We start from the raw sequence: 13,488 nt of genomic DNA on the forward strand, positions 1-13,488 counted from the left end.
ACCCACTGCAGACAGAAGGTTCGGAGATGCTATTAGCAACTCTCTAAAAATCTCTGAGTGTATAGATGTGGCAGTTTTCAGAGACTTCTAAGAAAACCATACCCGAGTGCATTTTCAGGGAGACTACCAAGATGTGTCCTTGGGCATGTCATCCATCTGAGGTCCTGCACCAAAGCATAAAAGTAGCAGAACTCTGTAGATAAATATTTCCATGTTCATTTTCAGACAGAGAGGAAATGTTGGAAATTCATACTCAAATTATTATATTTGATAAACATAAGTAGTGAAAATTGGAGGCCTCTAAGAGAAAGATATTAAGTATAATTTTACTGACAGCTCCACTTATAACACAATTTTTAAATCTTTTCACTTCAATCTGTAATTTGTATTTACATAAGAATTCAGCACAACACAGTTTTTAATAAAGAATCTTACAGCAATTTAAGCTAATGGAATTTTACATGTACATGATAGTATGTTCTTAGAAGGAAATATTAAGTTAAGTGGGGAGGAATCATCTTATTAACATCCCTTCCCCATTCTTAAATTTAATGTGTGCCAAAATGTTTGAGAAGTGTGGAGGAAAAAAATTTGTTAAAAAAGCTGAGGTCCCATTCAGAAAGTTTATTGAGTTGGTAAATATTATTTTGTAGCTATGTCTTCAAACTCCCCCTTTTATGAAGTATCAGCATGAAATTAATATATAAATTTTACGTAAAAGCTTTGTTAAGTCTTTGGGATATTAATATATTCTGAAAATTAGGTATTTTATATATTTTAACCTGATGCAGCTAATATAAAAATCATTTGTTTTGTCAATGCTTCCTGGACTAGAATTCCACTTTTTGGTCCTTATCCTAGGTAAGACATTGTTTGCAAATTGTGCTTCTTGGGAGGGTGTTTGTAAAGGAAAAATCTAACTATCAAAGATGTTGCTAAGGTATTAAGGTACTGGTAAAAGCAGAGTGGTTGTCATAGTGACAGTTAAAAATAAACGAAATTGTTCTGGCTTCTTTTTTTCAGTCTGCTGAAGAAAATTGAGCGGGAAACATGGAGAGAAAGTGGTGTTTCATTAATCGCTACGGTGACTCGCCTCATGGAAAGGTTATTGGACTACAGGTGAGTGATTATCACAATTTGTCAGTAGGGTTGTCATCTTCAAAATATTAAGAGAAAAACTTGGTCATCTTGCACAAATGGTGACTGCACATGGATACATCATCTGTACACGCTCAGGATCTCTGGCAGCAGCTGCTTAGTCAATCCACAAATGACACAAGCTAGCTGAAAACCAACCCAAGTATATATCCCTCCAGTGGGATGAAAATCCGGTGGCTTGCACCAGTTTCCTATCCAGAATATAGAAACTTTCAGCAGTAGGTTAGTGACTGAAGTCTACCTGAAGTCACCAAGCTCGGTATTAATCACCTGACAGCTGTCTTACAGAATATGTAAAATTATTATCACGATGTCAGTCATGCCTAGTTGTAGTGTCAGCTGGCACAGTAAGTATGTATACAGAGATATGATCTCTGAGTGAGGAGCTTGCATCTGACTGTACTGCACAAAAAAGGGATAGGGAAAGAAGAGACATATCCTCCTTTGTAGACGTGGAAGACTACAAGTGATTTTCTCAGTCATTTGTGAAGTCTGTGTAGAATCTTAAGATTCAGTTTAGTCCTCTTCATTGACATCAATTGTAGCACTTTCTAGAGCTTAAGAGTTTGTATTTTCCCCAGTTCCCCAGGGAATCACTGGTGAGACCTGCAACTCCATTTGCTATCCTCACTGATAGTATGAAAAGAAAGCTACTCTGTCAACAAAAAAATGAGTTTTTTCTATCTTGAAATGCTTGCTATTCCTCCTCAGGGATCAGTTGGATTACAGCCTCCAGGGCTGTCAATCCAACATCTTTCAGAACAAATGTGTATGCTAGTGGTTATAAGAGCATTTGAGACAATTGTTTAGCTCATGTATACAAGAACGTTTTAAATTTATGTAAAATTTCTTTTAGTGACTGCATGGTCACGCCTGCCTGTTATTTTTTACTCCAGTATGGTTGTACTAACACTATGTTTCCCTGTTTGCTAATCAAAATCTCTTAAAATGGTTCCCTTTTGGTTCCAACTTTTTTTTGACTTGGGAATCAGATCCATTGCTTCACCAACTCATAAATGATACTGATTATAGAGTGCTACTGAGGAAAATTTCGTTGTCCTCATAGCATTTACAGAGGAGGTCAATGTCATTCTGCTTTTTCGCAGAGGAACTACTGTCGTAATTCTATGACCACTTTAGATTTACACTGTCTCTGAAGAAAGCAGACTCATCTCCTCACTCACATCACCCTCTTCCTTGTGCCAACACAAGTGTTTGTGCTGCACTCTGGTGATCTGACTGAGATGGGCTAAAAGTAACACAGCAAAAGATGCTGCCTGTTTTGCTTCATGAGGCTTCTGTAGGCCACAGTGCAGGACTGGGAATGAGTGCCTGAGAGCCAGAGGTGAGCAGAATTGTATTGCTGGCTTCTGCTGCCACAGTTTGAGCACAAGGTGTGAAGAAATCAAATGAATCTACAGTAGTCATATGGCGAATGACAGATGTGCTTCATGTTAAGAGTAGGATAAACTTCATTCCATTTGAATTTTATTACTTTCTGTTTCAGGGACTGCATGAAAATGGGAGAAGTAGATGGCAAAAAGATTGGCTGCACTGTTAGCCTTTTGGTTTGTATAATACTTTTATCTCATCCTTTTTGATTCTAATTTGAGCATTTCCTCGTATATAACCACATATTTGAATGGGAGATGGCCTGCTTCTTGATGCATTTTTAGTTGACAGAAATACCGTGCTTAGTATCGCTAATATTTTTTTTCAGGGTGAAATTGATACAGTGGTTTTCTCTGGCATTGTATAGTTGAGTTCTGAGAGATTCTTGTACTGTTTTATTCAATTCTCTCCCTACTAGGTAAATTCAGTCTCTCCCTGCTATATAAAATCCACCAGAGTATTTTGCAAATATAATTGGTCTCCCAAGTTCTTAGAAACAAACAAACCTTTCCTCCTTCCCAAAACCCAACAAAACTGACATGATTTCTCTAGTTTCCTGTCTTACTCAATAGCCTGTTCAGGTTGTTTCGAATGGATGTATCTTATAAGGGATATACTTTATATCTTATATAAGGGATATCTTCTGAAGACTGCAGGCTCTTCCCAACAGAAGAGTCAGAAATGCTGCTCCAGAGCTTCTCATGTCATCAACCATCAATGCAAATCCATAGTATGAAAAATATTTCGTTTATGTTTAGAGGGTACATTTTGCTTCTAGGCCAATTTCTACTGACAAGTTTGTTGATTTCTGTTAACCTTGGAAAGTTTCCATTTTCATGGTGATTGTTTTGGAAAGCTTTATTTTTAGCCATGGGGAAAAAAAAAAAAAGCAAAAGCTGACTTGTAATTCTGCATTTTTGACGTCAGTGAAACAATTTGGTATCACTTCTAAGTAGCAGTTATACATAAAAGAATAAAGGATTTCTTCAGCAGGGAAATAGTGCTTTCCGAATAGGGACGATGTTTACTACACAGCCATAGAGCAGCTGTCTTTCTGTCAAAATCTCTGGCATGATTTGAATTCTTTAAAGCACCTGAATTATTTTAGTTCTATCACTTAGGAGTTTTTAAATTATTATTAGTAAATCATTCATTCAAGATTTTCACAAAAAGAAAATTGAAGCATTTAAGAACCTCAAAACATCATAAAGCTTTCTAATAGGATTTGCCATGACTTGTACAGGCTAAGGCAGATTTTTCTACCCTAATAACATTCAGACAAATGTTACTATTTGCCTATCAGAGAAATAACTAATGTTTAATTTTGAAAAGGGAGCTTTCATTACAAAAGCAGCACACCACTTAAGACATTTAGTTGTCCATATGATGGATGAACTGCTTATCATCTCCAAAAGATGTTTCATGCAAAGGGTAATTAGATGAATGTATAAAATAAAAGGCTAGAAGAGGAAGCAACACTTAGTTTTTCATCAGCACTTTGAAGGTATTCTGACTTCCAAAGATAAGAGGACTGGTTGGCATGAAAAGAGAATATTTATGTTGTTTTGCTGTAGAGGTATGTGCTCTTCTTCTGGGAAATAGAATTGTCCAAGTCAACCAAGTTATCAAACTCACTGGAATTATGCTGCATCATGCAATATGCTGAAGGGCTCTGTATAAGTATCAGTAACTTAGATGAAAGGAAAAGGTAGGATTTTTTTTCCTGTTCTACTCACTCTGGATCACCAGGGTTGGGTTTCACATTAGTAATGTCTGTTCAGAAAAGCTGGTGTAAGAGGGGTCTAGTGGAGTTCCTTATATGTAAAAATCACCTAATTTCACATTTTAAAGCTGAATTTCTGATGAAAGAAATCATCACAGAACCATACAAAAGCACTGAAAGAATATAGAGTAACTTTTGGTAACATTCTGAATTTTCTCAGGCATCCCTGGTCTTCATTGTTGTTTAACATTAAATTCATATTTTAGATCGTATTCATTTAGAATTAAATATTATTAGAAAGGGGAGATTTTTCCTGTGATGCTCTACACTGGCCTATGACATGATGTCGTTTAGGTAGAACATGTTCATGCTGCATGTTTGAATGCTGTTTTCAAGATGTTTTTTCTTAAGGAAAAAAAAAAAGTCTGTCATACTTAAGGAAGTCTACTTTTTACATCACGTCTCCTTTTGAAGACTATCTATTATGTTTTCTGTCTTGAAATCGTTTGTTGATTAAAAAAAAAAAAAAAAAACACCTTTGTCACTATATTGGCATGACACATCTCCTGAGCTGTGACTGGGTTGTCTTGCTATTGTCTGCCTTAGAGACCAATTGGACTTTATCAGGGCTGAGCTTCAGAAAACCAGTTGATATGTATAGTTTAGACTTGTGACAAGTACTGGGGCCTTTAGCACACAGGGGTAAGAGCCAACAGATTCAGTACCGTAGTTCAGTGACATATTTTGTCTTGAGGCCTTATTGCTTGCTCTTGTGTGTTATTGAATATGCTTTTTTTCAGACAGGTAAGCATGAATATACACATAGATATTTCTTCATTTTCTCTTCTAAGAAAAGAATCTGTTCCTGGTCTACACACTGTGGAAGGAAAAGAGAAGTCTTTGGATTATAAAGTCATATGGTGGCCTAAAAGGGGCATGTCATTACAGAGCTATTGATGAGTAGTCATTTTCTTAAGCCAGTTAAAAAAGTACTTTATAGTATTTTTGTTATGATACTCTCATAATGATCCTCCCACTTTTCTCTTTGATAATATCTCAAACTAAGAAAATGTCACACAGTAAGAATACTTTCCAATAAGGGAAGCATTTTGGCTACTTGCTTAGAATTCAAATAGTGGGAGATTTGAATAATAGAACACAAATTGTTAATTGCTAAGGAGAACCAGTTCAAGATTCTTGTATCCTATAAATTTTTGTTAACCAAAGCAGGTTATCCTGAACATTAAGCGTAGCTACCAGAGAAACTGTAGCTGCAAGCCCCTTAGTGAGTATGGCAACACTTGTGGACAGTGCTGTAGAGTTGTGCTCCTCTCCCTCTAACATTATGTTGCTTCCTATATTTTATCCAAGTAACAACAAATAGCAGTTATACATCCAGAAATCTCTAGCCAGAAATCTTGTAGAAATTTTGTCCTGAATATTATTTTTGAGTGCAACTTTTTATATTTCAATCATTTAGTACAATATTTATGCATCAGTTCCCAGTGTCAGTTAGGGCTGAAGAAATCATGTTTTTCATTTGGGATTATGCCGTTTCCAGTACTGAACAGTTCTTTATAGTGTTACCAAAGTCCTCCTGATATTTTGCTATGACAGAATGAAGAGTAGACATACCAGGCAGTAGATATTTTGTTAAAATATGAATACAAAAGTTAAGAGAGCTGTCAGCATTTTAAAACCAACAAAGAGCTTTCCAGCAAGATGCTAAATGGTTAAATGTTACAGAGAAAGAAACATCAGATTTCAGTTTTGTCAGGTTCTTCCTCTTATATTTTAAGATAATTTTAAAAAAATCAAGAGCATGTTGACTGGTCTATTGATAATTTAATGGAACTATTCATCGTATTACTGAAGTTCTGTGTAATGCCTTTGTACATGTGAAACTTTCAAATATAAGATGTATTTCTATAGCATTATGTTCAATATCTTTTGTTTGTAATTAATATATTTAATACCTACTGCATTTCATTACTAAATTAATTTTATTGCAGAATTTTTACAAGACAGAACTGAACAAAGAAGAGATGTATATTCGCTACATTCATAAGCTCTATGACCTACATCTGAAAGCACAAAACTTCACAGGTAACTGTACAAACTGGAAAAGGCATTTAGGACTAGACTGTGATTTGCAGCCTTTTGTAAACCTACAAACTGTATCGCAGTGCAGAACATACAGGCCCAGGCAACAGCAGGATTCAGCTGTTCCTGCTTAATTTCCTTTCTCAATTTCTCAGTCTCAAAAAAAAAAAAAAAAGGATTATTTTCAGCCCTACAACTCTGCTACTTGCTGAGCCATATTGAAATAACTACTACTGATACACGCTAGCAATAAATGTATGATGGGTCATTCTTCACCCAAGAGGAGTGAAGTTTAGAGGAAGCTTTTGTGAAGTGGTTTGGTAGCATCTGAGCCCCTTCCCTTCCTCAACTCCCTCTCCCAAATGCTGCTGGTTAGCTCTTTGGTGCAGTGTGTTCCTACTTCTGGTTAAAAAAAAAAAAAAAAAAAAGGAAGTAAGAGCCATATAACTTACTTGTGGTGAAACAGAGATGTCTTTTTGAATCTTTGCATACCACATTTGCAGTACTATTGTCCAGTATTTCTCAGTGCCAATTTAGCAGCAGGGCAGGCCATTATCATTTAAATGAAGAAATAAAAAGATAATGTGCACGGTTGTTGTTTATACAGCAAAAGGGGTACTTCATTTGGGTGACTGCATGCTATCAAGGATAGCTGGAGTGGATAAAATCAGTATCTCTTTAAACTAAACAGTCTTTGCCAAAATGTTCAACTGACCTTATAATACCTCTATCCATTCCCCAGTGATTGCAATTGCAACAGCGTTTGTTCAGAATCTCTGCAGATTTTTTTTTTTTAATTCTTAAAAGTAGATTAGTTGGCTGGGGTGCACTAGTAAACAGGCTACAGGTACCTACTGCCACAGTGAATTTCCTTATGCTTTTCTGAAATCCACAGGAAAGATCCTTAGCTTGGAATTTCTACCATCCCTTCACAGTTCATGGGTTTAAAATCTCAACTAAATAGCAGGGTGTATTAATGAGAGGATTTTCATTTCCTCATGTGATCTGGCAGTAAGAGCTTTGTTTATCAAGCAGTGTCTTTGTCCAAACTGGCTTTTCTGACAAACTATTAATTTCCTGATTTTACATAACAGATTTTAGTAACTCTTTAAGCAACGCTGAGTTCCCTTTGCACATTGGCTGCTAATCTGTGTCCAGTTTACCTTCAGCAGTGATATGAATCTTTTTATTTTATTATTGTTTTGCCATCCATTCTTATCTGAAATTGCTCACAATGTATCTCCAGCACTTCGTTATATTTCCTGTGTATCTATTATTAACACGTGTGATTTTTGCATTCTTTGCCATGGTAGATTCCATGACTAAGATTTTTTTTGCCGAGGGAAACTTAAGGAAGGATTGGCTCACACCCATGGCATAAGGGTAGGGGCAGTCTTTCCACTAGAACATAGATTTATGTAATCCATTGCCTTATCCTTGCCTTATCAATCTGCAACAACACACAAACCTTTTGTAAGTTGTCTGAATTAAAGTACGTGGGAATAGGAAGAGAATTTTGCTACTTTGGCAGCATTATTACACGTACCATTAGTTTGCTAACTGCATAATTTTCTCACCATTTCTTCATCTAGGGATGAAGCCAGCTTGCCCTTAAAATATTCTTGTCTTCTTTTGCAGTATAGTTTACAGGACTTTTTCTAATAATTCTCTGTGAAAAAAGTCCTTTTTTTTTTTTTCTAATAATAAAAGACCTATCTGTAAATCTCTCTTTACCAAGCACTCAGTTACAGCTATAAATTTAACTCTCTCGAGGCCGAAGCACATAAATGTGCTGGATCCTCTTGTGTCCCCTCAGTCACCTGACAAGTGTAATGAGATAGTCTTTGTTAATATCCGTCTTAGAAATGTTTAGGTTTTTTGAATCTTTCTTGTATAAATTGAATTTCCCCCATTGTGAATCAGCCCTGTTTCTCTCTTGTTACTGTTTCAGGGCACAGCCAATAGTTACAGACCTCTTCCGTGCCAAATCAGTACCAATACGCTATTTGTTATACTGGCCTCTGCCAGAGATAGGATGCTGGGTAGAGGGACCCTTCAGACCTGTTGTCAAGTATAGCCATTCTTAGTTTAGGTACTTTCTATATATATTTATGATAACTTCATACAAACAAACAAACAAACAAAGATACTAGTATGACTGAGAAAAATCTACTAAATCTAAGGACATACATGACAAGTTAGAAAGGAAGGGTCGTTGTGAGCTATAGTGACATCTGTTTGTGATCTGCTACTTTGCTTTCTTTGAATTTTGAATACTTTATCATCAACTTCATGGATTTTTTTTAATTGTTATGTAAACATGCTGCATATTTTGACTACCAAATTGTAGCTTGAAACAACTAGGATAAAAGTACGTTACTGGTCTAGCAATCTGAAAGCAGTGTGATGCCAAAATCAAGACTGTCTGTGCAAGTTCAACTGGTCCCCCTTGTGTATGCGATACAGCATCGTTTTGCACCATACTTAGCGTTTTACAACATTTGGATTCAAAGCCATAACATCTGCTGCAGTGATGGTTTTTCATCCAGGGGTTTTTAAGCTGAACATCTAAGAGGAACACTACTGTTACTACTGTTAGAAAACAATCTCTGTATAGTGTGGTTGAAATCTTTCAGGAACTTACATGGCAGAGTCAGAAGTAGAATATAGTTGTCTGGGGCAAGTTTGCCTACTCAGCATATAAAACCTGCAATAAAAAAAAATCCAGTCGACAACTTTTTCCTCCAGCGCAGAACGTCCTCAGAACATGGCCCATCTTTGTACAGAATAATGCAAAATAGTCCTCTGGCTGGAAAAATAGATTGAATACTAACTCAGAAAACAATAACGCATATACATAGTTAGTCAAATTGAATTGTCATAACCAGTATTAATTCTGGCGTTTTGTACTTGGCCAAAGTCTGACTTTGCACTGGGCAGTTTCTCTTAGTATTAGTTTCATTGTACTGTTTCTGAGGAATTCCTTAAAGCAAAGTTTAAAACAAAAAAAAAGTAATATTGTTATTACCTAATAATTCCTACTAAACATGATCTAAAGATTACTTCACAGTTCTCTGATACTGGAAAGCAATAATAAGTTTGATTTGTACAAAACTTTAAAAAAAAAAGGAACAAAAAGAGAAATTTTGTGTGCATTTCTTTTTTTCCTACAGCAGAGTGTTAAGTCAGCTGAGAGGAATTTATTTCAACTATAGAATAAGTCAAGACTATTAAGAAGACTTCTTTCTCCATTTCCCTCCCAACCTGATCTCTTTTGGCCTGTATCCATAGTCCTATCTGTCTTCTTTCCTCTGTCTTGATGTTCCTCAACCTCCAGCCTGTGTTCTCTTGTTCAGACAGCAGAACCATTGAGAGCTTCTCCTTAGCAGAAGGAAAGTCTAAGGTTAAGCAGGAATTTCTTTCTTAATTTCCCTGTTTCCTTTATATTGTCAGATTCAGTAAAACTGTCCCAGTGACTCCGCTTTAATTAGTGTTTGAAAATCGTCAGCTGAAGTTTTTATAGCTCTGGATAGTAGCCATCCAAAACTACCGATACCATTTGTTTTATTACTTGAAATAAAACGATTATCCATTAAAAAGATGCATATCAGTAAGAGTATTCACATTTCTGTTTACTTTCTCTGTCTGTTTTATTTGTTTGGTGCTCATATGTACTGTGGTGTAATTTGTCTTACAGAGGCTGCCTACACACTCTTGCTGTACGATGAGCTGTTGGAGTGGTCTGATCGGCCACTGAGAGAATTTCTCAACTACCCCATGCAAACAGAGTGGCAACGTAAAGAATATCTCCATCTGACCATCATACAAAACTTTGATAGGGGAAAGGTAAAATAGCTCTATTGTACTGAATGGATCTAGAAAGGGTAGTTAATTCACTTTATGGCATTGCTTCCAGTGTTGCAGCCTTTTCTCATATAGGGGGGAAGTGTTTGTCATTGCCTGATTAAGCAGTTACTTAGCGACACAGTAGGTTCCTTCTAATCCTGTGTTTGTATCCTAGAAATCTCCCACACTAAATGTGAGAATAATTTGCACTTGTGTAGCAGTTCTCTTTGTGTCAAAGCACTTTATAAAAGATGGTATAATTTCTCCCCATTTTGAAGGTGATGAAAACAAGCCATATAATGAAGGAAGCTTATGCAATTCACTCAGTGACCAAGTGAGGAATAACATTCAGGGGTCTGGATTATAAGGACTATGCTTGCACCTACTAAATCATGTTGTATCTTATAGAATAGCAATTGCAGAATCTCTAAAAGGGAGTTGGGGAGGGGGGGAGTCACAGTTCGTTGTTATCTCTGAGAAATCTTATGAATTAAGCAAGAGTGATTATCCTGTAATCTAAAATTTTATATGCTCTTTGTGCGATGATTTGTCTCAGTGATAAACAGGCAATTCATTGCATTTTTGCATAGCTAGTATAATATCCAGGTAAGCATTGTAAATGTAATCAAACCTATGCTAATTATAATATTTTTTTCCAGAAAATTCTGTAATCGGTTTGTAATTTAAATTATATGGTACAATGAAATATTTTCCAAACTACAAAAATTAATTAGGATATGTTAAGAACACATTTTTAAAATGTGAAAATCTTACTCTGTTGCATCAGTCTCATATCTCAAAAGAGACAGGCATCACTCTTACAATGACCTATATCTTGTGCAGTGATTGCCCCGTAAGACTCATGTATTAAATAAGTCTCTAAATAGATCCTTCAAAGAATTCCTCACTATTACTCAGCAGCTATCTGTATGTCTAATGAACACTATGTTCAATTATATTCAGTTACTGGAAGTATGACTTAGTGTAGAAAGAACAGGTTTCACTAATAACTCATGAAACAGTCGCTGTGAAATTACTGAATGTCTTTTACTTGCTTGCAGTGTTGGGAAAATGGCATTATCTTATGTAGAAAAATTGCTGAACAGTATGAGAGCTACTATGACTACAGAAACCTCAGCAAGATGAGGGTAACGTACCTGAGAACTTTTCATCAGTCACAGATCCAAAAGCTTTTTTAATTTGGGATATAAAATATTACCTCGAAACCTAAGTTTGCCACCGAGTGGCCCCTCAGTTAGCTTTGAAAATATCTTTTTTTTTTTTTTTTAGCTTGTACTTGTTTTCTCTAACAAAGATTATAACAAGGAGTGTAAGCTTTTTGAAGAAAAATGGAAAAATAAGAGGTCTTGCAATGTTTGTACCTGTACAGCACCCCCTTTGTGCGTATGCCTATGCAAAAATACTGTATCTACTAATTCAGCTTCACTTATTTCGTATGGTTTATCCAGGGAATGTTCTCTTTATGCAGTCCTTTGCTAGGAGCAGTGACATGTCTTTGCAGTTGTAATTGGACACAAACAGTTTGCAACAAGCAACATGCAACTTTACAGATCAGTTTATTGCATAAAAATGTGATCTGCTTAATATCATAAAGCCAACAGGAATCTTTTCTGACAGTCTTCCTGCTTTCTCTGTCATTTTTGGAGCTTTGTTTGTATGTTCATTCTTGCTGCTGTGGCATTTTGAAGATAATCTGGTCTTCCTTTTTCATGTCTGTTTCTGATGGATTCAGTTTTGTATATTAGTTTCCTTTTAAAACTTTGTGTACGTGTGGTATGCTTGCTGCTGGGACTGACTTTAATCCAGAGCTGCTTAACAACATGATACAAAAATCTCAACACAGGCCTGTGTAGCAATACTCCTTGTGATCTGCCTACTCCATACTTAGATATCCCAATGACAGAATTGTGTAAGCAAAAACAAACTACCATCATGTGAATAAAATAATATATTTATAGATGTTTAACTGCACTTAATGTGTTCTGTATTTGATTTTGTCAATATCCTTTACTATATCTGTGCCACCTATGTGTTAACCCGAAAAGGAGGGGTAGGGGATTTCTCATACCAATGTAATCTTAGCAGCTACTGGTATCATAGACACCTTAAATATCTGTCTACGTTAGCTAAAATGGGGCTAATACTGTTTTTTTCATAGTATAAAAAAGATTATGAACTGAGAATGTTTTGCTGAAAACAGGAGAAAATCATTCCAAAAAAGGGAATTTGACATAAAGTACACTTTGTGTCAGTGTTTTGAGTAAAATTAAAGCAGTATAAAATTCAAGTAAAAATAAAATAAAAAATGTAATTGCTATTGTGAGATTCGTCAAGGAACTCACGTTAGACACTTAAATCATTGGAATCTGGTATGATTTGAATACAGTCATTTGGAATATGGTTCCACAGAAATCAGTTTGCTCTCTAAACTGACCACATTACTGCCACGTGTTTGAATAATTAAGACTGCTAGGTCACATTTCAAATTTTATATCGTGTTTCTGTTACTTCACTTTTTCATTAAAGAGCTATACATTTTGTTATTAATCTTTTACTCTTTTAATATAGGTACTTCATAGTTAAAAGCAGGGGTTTATTTTAGTTCTTGGAAGCTTTCAGGTCACTAGGAAATATAAATATTCAATCTAATACATTCCGAGACTTGTAGTTCTTCTTGCTGTTGCTCAGAGATGCAATGCAATTCCAGTGTTTCAGAGCAATGTGCTAAAACACCTTGTATTTTTTGACAGCTTAAGGAAAAGATACGTTTTCAAAAAACATTAATTGCATTTCTTCTCAATCTCACCCAGATGATGGAAGCATCTTTGTATGATAAAATTATGGATCAACAGCGTTTGGAGCCAGAATTTTTCAGAGTTGGATTTTATGGGAAAAAGTTTCCATTCTTCTTGAGGGTAAGTGAATAGAAAATAAACAGAGTGGAGTAATTCTGGGATTTATGCTGTCACTCATAATCACTTTCCCTACCAGAGAAATTAATTATACCATATATGAGTTCTTTTCCTATGAGAAATAGGGAATTTTCTGTGTTAATTAATGAAAATCCTCCTGTTTCCAGGGGCAAGAAAAGATCCTGTCTAACAGAAAGACAAATGCTAGGCTTTCAGAGTCCCACATAGACTTAAGATTCTTGTTTGTATTGGAATCCATCCACCTGTATTATTCCACAGACCACCATCTTCTTTTCATTGTACCTTGTTCCCACTGTTCTGTTCATTTCATGC

At 35.8% G+C, this 13,488-nt stretch overlaps 1 protein-coding gene across 7 annotated transcripts in view; it reads left to right on the forward strand.

The window, feature by feature from the left end:
* DOCK4 (dedicator of cytokinesis 4) overlaps positions 1-13,488 on the forward strand; it is a 252,082-nt gene that overhangs the window by 210,920 nt on the left and 27,674 nt on the right. For 5 of the 7 annotated variants that reach the window (XR_010829121.1, XM_066991664.1, XM_066991646.1 and 2 more), the window contains 7 exons: positions 835-861; positions 1,024-1,119; positions 2,666-2,726; positions 6,286-6,379; positions 10,074-10,222; positions 11,284-11,370; positions 13,054-13,158. Coding sequence is in view for 6 of the 7 variants with exons in the window: in XM_066991664.1 (XP_066847765.1) it covers positions 835-861; positions 1,024-1,119; positions 2,666-2,726; positions 6,286-6,379; positions 10,074-10,222; positions 11,284-11,370; positions 13,054-13,158 (619 nt within the window). In the remaining variant the exon portion in view is untranslated. The remainder of the gene's footprint in view (positions 1-834; positions 862-1,023; positions 1,120-2,665; positions 2,727-6,285; positions 6,380-10,073; positions 10,223-11,283; positions 11,371-13,053; positions 13,159-13,488) is intronic. The other 2 variants (XM_066991652.1, XM_066991661.1) reach the window with 1 other exon arrangement.

Source organism: Anser cygnoides, chromosome 1 (genome assembly GCF_040182565.1).
Source record: "Anser cygnoides isolate HZ-2024a breed goose chromosome 1, Taihu_goose_T2T_genome, whole genome shotgun sequence".
In the NCBI taxonomy this organism is placed as follows: Eukaryota; Metazoa; Chordata; class Aves; order Anseriformes; family Anatidae; genus Anser; species Anser cygnoides.